This window comes from Arachis ipaensis, chromosome B09 (assembly GCF_000816755.2).
Source record: "Arachis ipaensis cultivar K30076 chromosome B09, Araip1.1, whole genome shotgun sequence".
NCBI classification, from domain to species: Eukaryota; Viridiplantae; Streptophyta; class Magnoliopsida; order Fabales; family Fabaceae; genus Arachis; species Arachis ipaensis.
Window position 1 is genome coordinate 141,515,111 of NC_029793.2, and position 9,408 is coordinate 141,524,518.

Consider the following 9,408-nt stretch of genomic DNA (forward strand, 5'->3'; position numbering starts at 1 on the left):
TATAGTATTTAAAAATATTTGTCTAATTTATAAAAAAATTTAAAAATTAATATTTAATTTTAAAAATATAAAATTAAATAATTATTAAATATTCAAATTTATAATAAAAAATAAAATAGATAAAAGTTAGATACCAAATGATAAACAACCTAAAATTCACCTCATAAAATATCCTTTGAGATCAAGTCGGGTCTATGAAAATATATTCCAAACCCAGTCCAAAGTTACACTTATAAAAATGCCAAATCCAAGCACCATGTTAACTACTGTTACTGTTACTGTTACTGTTACTCATCGCGCCGCCCCGCCCCGCCCCTTGTTCCTCCACAATGCGGGGAAACCTTCTCGGAACCACCGACAAGCGGCCGAAACCCCTGTCTCCAACGAAGGCGCCACCCATCCTTCCGGGCGAGGTGATCGAGGAGATCCTGGTGAGGGTCCCGGCGAGTACCCTTGTGAAATTGAAGATTGTGTGCAAATCATGGAATGCACTAATCTCCAACCCCGAATTCGTCAGCGGAAACGTTCACCGGTCACGAGCAGATCCAAGACTGGTATATCGCTTTCGAGATAGTCGCAAAATCCACTTTTCGTCGGTGCAGTCTCTATTCAAGAACCCATCCGCCCTTCTTACCAAAGATGGCTGCTTCGAGATGGATGGTGATCTGCATATCTTGGGTTCCTGCAATGGCTTGATCTGCCTCGGCTTGATGAGCGGTCGTTTTCACTTGGGATCCATCAGATTGTGGAACCCCTGTACCAGATCGGCATCGGATTGGTTGAAAATTCGGGCTGACATGTATGGTTTTGGCTATGATCATGTGCATGATAATTACAAGTTTCTCGAGGGTTGTTGGAGATACGGCCACAAAATTCACACCTTCGGTTCGAATTATTGGACAACCATCGTTCAAGATCCCCCATCTTACCACCCCAAGCTGGGGATAGGGACGTTTGTGTATGGCACTCTGAATTGGGTAGCTCAGGCTCGTAGCAACTTTCTCGAATGGGTGATCATTTCCTTTGACTTAGCCAACGAGAATTTTGCCCCATTGTCTCTGCCTGATATGAATAATAGGGACGAGCATTATGATCCTGCGGTGGGTGTGTTGAGGGACAGGCTTTGTGTTTGTTTGAAGGAAAACTATGGTGGTTGGATTTTGTGGGTGATGGAGGAGTATGGGGTTCAAGAGTCTTGGACTAAGTTCATCACCGTATTTAGTAATGAGCGGGTATATCCACCCATGTTTTATTCACTTAAAGCCATGTACATGGCGGAAAATGATGACGTTCTGGCTGTTTCCCTTTGTCCCAGTGATTCTAGAATTTTCAAATTAGTTATTATTAATTCAAATGATGCCCCCAAATCGCATCGAATTTTCGGCCAACGAACTTTTGTCGACGCAGATAATCAGAATTGCTATGTTTACCAAGAAAGCTTGGTATCGCCCTCCGATTTAGGCCTTCCAAGTTTCCACTACTGATAAAATAAAATCAGTCCATGTTTATTGCTTAATGACTTTCTGTTATTGTAAGTGTTACTCTCATTCATCAATGCAGTTTATTTTGTTGTTTACCTCAACTTGGTGACTCTACTTTTTGTCCATATGATTATCCCCAGTGGCTATCTCTGTCAGTACTGCATAATCTAATGCATAAGGTGCAGCAGGCACCATCAATTCATGCTTGACTTTGAGACCTGCTAGGTTTCAAGTGAATATATTCAGCTGTTAACATTTAAAATAATGGTATGACTTGGATATATTTATAGTTGTATATACAACATAGGTGACAATCTACTAGAACATCAAAGATAATGCTACCATGTCATGCTATCAACCACAGACTAAGGTCTTAAACATTCTTCACCAGATGCACTTGTTAGATTTCCCTGTAACCAAAGCATGTTTTCATTATGTTCTTAGAGAAAACGAACCCAGTCCTAGTTTCAAACTGGAAGCAAGTCCATTATATTCCACAATACAAAGTTGAAGTTTTCAAAATTCCACCAAAACTAAACAAGCCAAGAAAAGCCCTCATCTAAGAATATTCTAAAACAAAATGCGACTCACAAGTTGAGCGAAGGGCTCTCCATCCTTGAAGATGATGAAGGTTGGCAGGGCCTCAATCCTTTATTTGTTGGCAATTGCAGTGTGCTTCAGGTCAATCTTGACTACCTGTACCTATGCAAATATTCTTTCAATGCTTTTGCTTCTTTGACTAGCTTATGATCACCCGCGTCTTGTTAAAAATGATTCTTCTGATCCTCTTGGGAAATAATTCGGAAACAACCTTTGCTATATGCTGTGCTTGCAGGTTAATTAGTTTCTAACATGATGTATTCAGACAGTTGTTTTTTTGTTGTTAATATGAGCTCTAAGAACGTGATGGAATATATCCTTTTATTATAACATGGAAGTTTAACTCTATGTATGGTATATGTAATGATTTTGGGTTAAAAATATAGTATCTTATAGGTAAACTTTCAATGTTAAGTTATGCTGTTGTTGAGAAATACACATGCACACTGGACACTGGTCAAGATTTAGGATTTTCTTATATGTTGTCAATGTCATTATGGAACTGCATGGTTAGCACAGCCCCAAGCACATGTCTAGAAAGTGGATAAATGGAACAAAATGAGTGACTAGATGGAAATTAGATCTTATACCATGGGGAACTGTGGTTGACTGGTTGTGAGCTTTCAGTAAAACACAAATGTTTACCATCCCAGCTTTAATAAGAAAAAAGAAAATACGCGGGATGCTGTAGGATAATGTCCAAAACCATCACTTTCAATTGAGTGTATTTCTGATCTAATTAATTTTTTCTGCTTTAATCTCCTGAAGCTTACAGTTGTAACCCTGCTTATGGATATTTGTTTTCTAGAAAACAATTTTTTATTCTGATGCTATGATCTATTGATTAAGTACTTAATTGTTTACTAATCACTGGTTGATTTTTAGGTTTTGATTTCTCAGTTTGTCTTCTGGGCCTATAGCTGAGTAGTAACCAATAGCAATACGTTGTTGATAAGGGCTTTAGTTGATTCGTACTTCTTTTCAATAGGATCCACCTGAAGACTCTGTTGTTACAATGTGTGGCCATGTCTTCTGTTATCAATGTGTATCAGATTACTTGAATGGTGATGGTAATACATGCTCTGCTCCTGGTTGTAAAGCAGCACTTGCAAAAGATGGTGTTTTCTCCAAGGCTACGTTGAGGAGTTGCTTGTCTGATGAACTTGGTGGTAGTAATTCCATAAAAGTGCATGATTTTGCTCGTTCACTAGCAGCAGAGTTAGTACACTTCATATAAAATCAAAGCTGTCCTTGAGATTCTACATTCAAATTGTAAACTGAATAGTTGTAGCTCTGGTTTACTAAATTCTGCTGGAAGCCATAGAGGTTCACCACCATCTTCTGATGATTCATATATTGAAGATTGCGACTTAGATGCTAAGATTATGAAACAGAAGAAAGTATTCACAGTTGACAACCGTAGGACCAATAAATGCTATAGTTTTTTGGACTAGAATGTTGGACTTAGTTGAGGCATCATTGCAACAATCCCCTATACAATACAGGAGACTTGATGGGATGATGTCTCTGAGTGCTAGAGACAGATCTGTTAAAGATTTTAATTCTGATTCCAAGGTTTGGTCTTCTGTCTTCCCTGACATTGTCAAAGCTGATAATTGTTTTATGCAAATCTAAAAATATGATAGGAAGTAGTATGAGGACCTATTTGGTGGTAGCTGAAGTAATGTGAAATTTAATCCTCTTTCTTGATCATTCTGTTGATGCATTGGTTTTATTATGGGAATTATTTACTGTTCCAAGTGCATTCAACCCGATAGCCTTTTGGTGTCTGACAACTGACATTCCTTCCAGGTAACTGTTATGCTGATGTCGCTGAAAGCAGGAAATCTTGGTTTGAATATGGTTGCTGTGTGTCATGTTATTCTTTTGGATCCGTGGTAGATTCCAACAAATGAAGATCAAGCTACTGATCGAGCTCATAGAATTGGACAGATTCGTCCTGTTACAGTGACACGGCTCACTATAAAAGATACAGTTGAAGACAGAATACTGGTTCTTCAGGTAATTCTACTGGTCTATTTATCAAGTTTTGCTTCATGCGTCAAAACACGGCGATACATTAGAAATAATTGGATTTAGGGCCACCAAAGTGGGGCTTTGCTGTTTGTGAATATGAGAGCCAACTTCAAAAGTCCTGATTTTTCTCCCCTTTATATTTTCCCTTTCTAATACTGTTTTAAATTTTTTGAACAGAATGGTACAAGTTGATAGATGACATTTTTAGGCCAACATTTTCCCTTTTTTAACTTCTAAAAAGTAACAGACTAATAGTATAACCTGCTACAAGGGCCGAATGGTATCAGCATGAGTTATCTTGTGGTCCAAGGGCAAGTTGATCTCATAAATTCCCATACCATTTAATTTGTGTGGTTGCTTGCTTTCATAATGGGAGAAGTAAGTGTGTGTGTGTGTCATTGATAAGCTGATGTTGTCATTCTGTTGGAACTATGTCTGGCAGGAAGAGGAGGAAAATGGTTGCATCCACTTTTGGCGAAGACAATGCCGACAATTCCGACGCTCGCCTTTCAGTGGATGATTTCTGAAATATCTTTTCGGTGTAGATTCTTAGATTATTGCCTACTTGTTCCCGCCATGAATGGTTAATAGTTATAGTTAAGTTTTGCCTTTGGAGGGTTAGGTTTGGAATTAAAGATAGTTCTGAAGGGATGGATGGCTTCTTTTTTGTTGGTGCCTGCTGACATGTGTTGCTCAAGTTGACTGGTGAGTTTGGCTAATTTGTGTAGCACAAAGCTGCCTGTAAATATTCTAATTAAATTTATATATATGGAAATGCTACATTTTACAATTCTATTGATCAGGTGCAGACTGTGCTGTATGTTATTGCTTCCAATTCTTATTCTTAAACAACAAATTAAAATTATTAAACATTTTCATTAATTTGAAATAAATTTTATTAAAAGTGAAAACACAGTCATAGCCCGAAAATTGGGAACAAGTGATCAGTGATGGCTTCTAAGTTTTAACTCTTACCCATGTTTTTAAGACTAACTATTCAATAAAGTAAACTTTAATACATCTCATTTCAAAGTAGAGTACAAGAAAATGCTGAGTCTAGAAACCCAACAGTTTGTCTAACAATTATTGGTTTAGTTGAGTTAACATGTTGGTACAATCAAAGCATTCAAGGTTTGTGAAATTGTGACCAGATTTGAAAATGATAATAGTGATATACGTAAAATGATGGTTTTGTCAAATGCAGTTTTGGATGAGTACGATAATTGTTTGGGACACTCTTCTGTACAGATTGTACTGGTATAGAGTATAGAGAGAATATAATTCCTTTTATAGTTATTTTTTATTATTTTATTATTATTCAAAATGTGAGTCCTATCTTTATTAATTTCTCTTTTATTCTATTAAAGGAAAAATTTGTAAACTTACATCTTTATCATATAATTCACCTAATTGTAATTAGTACATCGAATTCCTGCATGATTCGTAATCTCTGACCAAAGGAATGGGTGTTGTGGTACATTGCTTCTTGATTCCTCTTCTTTCACCATTTTTCACTAACAAAGTCTTAACTTTTGGTGGGGCCTAAAAGGTGCTTTCAAAACCATATGGGCAATCAAAACATCATTTTCATCCACTCTAATTAACCACATATATCAGATAACATGTGAGTGGGACATCTAAGTGTATATGTCGTCCTGCTAATGATCATCCACATTTTAATAAAAGAAAAAAAAAGAGTGTAAAAAGTGATTTATTTTCCCCTCTCATCCCTCTCATGAATCTGAGGTCTCTCTCTAAAGAGGAAAAAGCAATGGCTTTTGCCTTTGTAAAAGTCATTACTTGAATGAATGAATGCACACTCCCAACAAAGGTAGAGAGCAGAGCCTAATAGTGGTGGTGGCTCCCCTTCCCTCATCATTCAATTTCTGTAGCAGCTTTGAGCTTTCACATACAAAGGAAAGAGAAAGAAAAAGGTGTCAGGGTTATGTCTTGAGAGAGAGACTGAATCATTTATAACTCTTCCTATGTCTTGGATCCTCCTTATGACTATGCACAACATAAACCCAATGGTGCAATTGACCTTTTGACTATGTTCATTGTTAGCCCCTTGGCAATGTTTATGTTTGACCACTCATTATAACATATTAGATATGTTCCTTCCTACACACTATTGCACACTAAATAAAAATTGCTTTTAGCACCTAATAAAAAGTGGAGCTTATATGATTACAATAATACAATATAGCTAAGTATAATATAATATATATGATATTAGTACAATAGTGAATATGTAACATTACTTACTAAGACTAACAAAAATTCAGATGGTTGGTGTACATGTACATGCTTATTCAACAAACATTGGGTCCAAATCCCACATACCCATTAGCTCCATCAACTGAAATTTCAATCCCTTCTTGTTGGATGTTACCTATAATGGAAAGCCCCGAAGGAGAAGGAGCAAATGCAAAGCAGAATGTTCCAACATCATCAACAGGAATTAAGAAATTCCTAGCTGGCAGGGTCAAAATTGGCCCACCCGAGAAGTAAAACGATACGGTCGGGACCCGAACCGACATAAACCCGTATAAATCATAGCACGTGTCAAAAATGGATACTCCGGATGCCCGAGGCAAGTTTGTGGTTTGCCCGATAAAAGCATCCCGGAATGCATTATACGCCACTGTCGGCAGCCTAGTCACGGCCGTGCCGGTGTCCATCACCACTCCTCCATCCCCTGTTTCCGTTAACCTGAAAATATCTTCGGGTATGGATACCTTAATGCCCCCAACCCCAAGACCCGAGAGCCCAATATAGTAGAAACTCGGGGCCCGCAGGTTATGGATCAGGGAGACCCATGAAGCACCCACGGGCATGGATTCAAGACCGAATTCAAGTGACCCGGACGACCCGATGCCCCGACTCACTAAACAATAACTAAATGCACCGCCAGTCTGGCCACCAAGCTGGCCCACAAAAGACATGGGCCCACCACCAAGGCCCAAAAGCCCAGCAGCCCCAACAAACATTCCTTGGTTGCTGTGCCCGCACCCGATCGCCACGTTTCGGATCACGGTTCGCCCGAACGTGAGAGTCTCAAGGGCAAGTGTCCCTTTCGTGTAGGACCCGTCGCCGTAGGAAACCTCGTACCGGCACCGCCCCTCGTGGCAGCCGGCATTCTCCAGGCGGCTGCATACGTTGGAGCCACAAGAAACGCCGGAATAAGAAGAAGACTCTGACGGGTTGAAAACCGGGTCGGATTGACGGTAACATTGATTGCAGGGTTGGCATTGGACCCAGACGATGTCGCTGCCGGAATCGATGACAACGTATTGGTTCCTCGGTGGGCTTCCAACTCCGATTCTGACGAAGTATTCGCCGCTGCCTTGCTCCATACCCGAAACTACGTCCGACCCGAACTCCTCTGCTTCGTAGTTGCTGGTTTTTCCGGCTGCGGCGGAGAGACGGCGGAGGAGGGCGGAGACCCTTTTGGCGTCTCTTTGCATTCGTGCATTGAAACGGGTGCGGTGATCTTGGGTGGCGTTAAAGGTGGTGACTTTGTCTCTGTGAAGTAGGTTGAGCTTCCATTTTGCTGATCCTTCATGTTTGGTGGTGTTGTGTTTTTGGGGTGTTTTTGGGATTAGGGTTGGGTTCAGTTTGGTATCTGCTATTGTTTGTTTGACGTTGAGCTCCTGGAAATGAGGGTGGTTGAGCTTGTTGGAAGGTGATGATGGAGTGGAAGCGGTAATGGTAATGGTGGTGGTTAGAAGGATCAAGAGCAGCAGAAGCATTGTGCCCTGCAAAGGTGCAAGCTTTGTGGGTGACATAATTAATGGCTGTTGTCGTTGTTGTTGTTGTTGTGTGTGTTAGTCAATTGGATTTTCAGTTGGGAGTGCGAAGTGTGTTGTGGAATGGAGGGTGGGGAGGGGATTTATTTGGTTTGGTTTTGGGTGTATGTGTAGTGTAGAGTGTAGACTGTAGAGGGGAAAAGGTTGATGATTTCTACTGTTGAAATAATTGAATTGGTGGAAGTTTCTGTTTTTGTAGTTTAGTATTTTGTTATGATTTTAAATCGTGGTATGATATGAGAGGGTGAGTTGAGTAGAGAGGCCACTATTACTATATTACATCTGTTTTGTGTAGTTAATATTCCTGATATTGGTGAATGGATATATGAATATTTCCACCAAAGGGTAGTTGATGGAGTTGTGGTGATTTCCAGCAGGATGGAAAGAAAGAAAGAAAGAAAGAAAGGTAGTTGGGTGCCACATCAATTTTGTTATCACTTACAAGAGATTGATTTTGTTAAATCATCTTAGTTTACTTTTGATTTTGTCATTTACCTAGTTTGTTGCTTTTACTTTCTGGCTTGTTAGATATGGTTTATAATAGAAATGATCAAGAATAATCTGCTCCTAGAATTTTACAAGATTTCAAATTACTTGTTTGTGGCATGCCTTTAAGGAAAAATCTTGGAGGGAAAGAAGGGGAGATCTATCAACATCAAATTTATGATTTTAGTGTACTAGGAGAGGTGCAAGAAAAATTAAAACTTCTGTTTTTGTGGGGAATAAGTTAAAGGGAGTAGATTCAACCTTGTTACATATGATATTACTGATTCTATTTAATGACCTTGATATGATCAAATAACAAGAAATTTCCCTTTCAGGCCAAAAAGGAAGGGGGAAGAAAAGGGTAAGCAGCATGGACTTGTTGACATAGTCAGCAAATAAATTACAAAAAAAAAAATTTCCATTATTAACTCCTCTTTTCTTGTTTATCTTCTCTTTTATCTCCATCTAATTTACTGCACTTTTAATTGAATTGGCACTACATGAATTTGAAACTGACTATCAAAATATTGCTGTCTGGATTTTGGAGGTGTTTCTTGGTATATATATAAATGAGAAACATGAATTATAAGTTGCCGAACTTTTCTATCAATATTGATTTTCAGAAAGTAGAACCAAATTGTAGATTCCACATGAATCATAAATCATTTTAATATGTTGTCATCTATGAAGCGCGGACATTCGCTGAGTTGTCGTGTCTGCGTGTCGGACATATTTCGGACACTATACTTATCGATACTCATTTGACACAAACGTCTGTTGTACCCAATCGTGTCTTAATAGAAAATAAAAAGTTCTTTTTCGATCACGTTTGGACACACATAAATATTATCACGTGTTAGCGTGTCCAATTTTATTCTTAACATATATTTTTAAAATAAATTTAGATATAGTACATATTATTATTTATTAAAACAAAAAAAATTTTAAATACTTGATATAATTAAAATAAGACATTAAAAATAATTTAAAAAATT

General features: G+C 38.5%; 3 protein-coding genes across 3 annotated transcripts; 2 read left to right on the forward strand and 1 right to left on the reverse strand.

Annotated features, from left to right (window-relative positions):
- On the forward strand, positions 167–1,578 carry LOC107618356 (F-box/kelch-repeat protein At3g23880-like). The gene has a single exon (XM_016320389.2). It carries the CDS (start codon positions 330–332, stop codon positions 1,482–1,484), a length of 1,155 nt encoding a protein of 384 aa, XP_016175875.1. The 5' UTR covers positions 167–329; the 3' UTR covers positions 1,485–1,578.
- On the forward strand, positions 1,706–3,984 carry LOC110266389 (helicase-like transcription factor CHR28). Its single transcript, XM_021110937.1, has 3 exons — positions 1,706–2,316; positions 3,070–3,299; positions 3,894–3,984. Exons 1-3 carry the CDS (start codon positions 2,302–2,304, stop codon positions 3,895–3,897), a joined length of 249 nt encoding a protein of 82 aa, XP_020966596.1. The 5' UTR covers positions 1,706–2,301; the 3' UTR covers positions 3,898–3,984.
- LOC107618354 (protein ASPARTIC PROTEASE IN GUARD CELL 2) lies at positions 6,069–8,365 on the reverse strand. The gene has a single exon (XM_016320388.2). It carries the CDS (start codon positions 7,904–7,906, stop codon positions 6,431–6,433), a length of 1,476 nt encoding a protein of 491 aa, XP_016175874.1. The 5' UTR covers positions 7,907–8,365; the 3' UTR covers positions 6,069–6,430.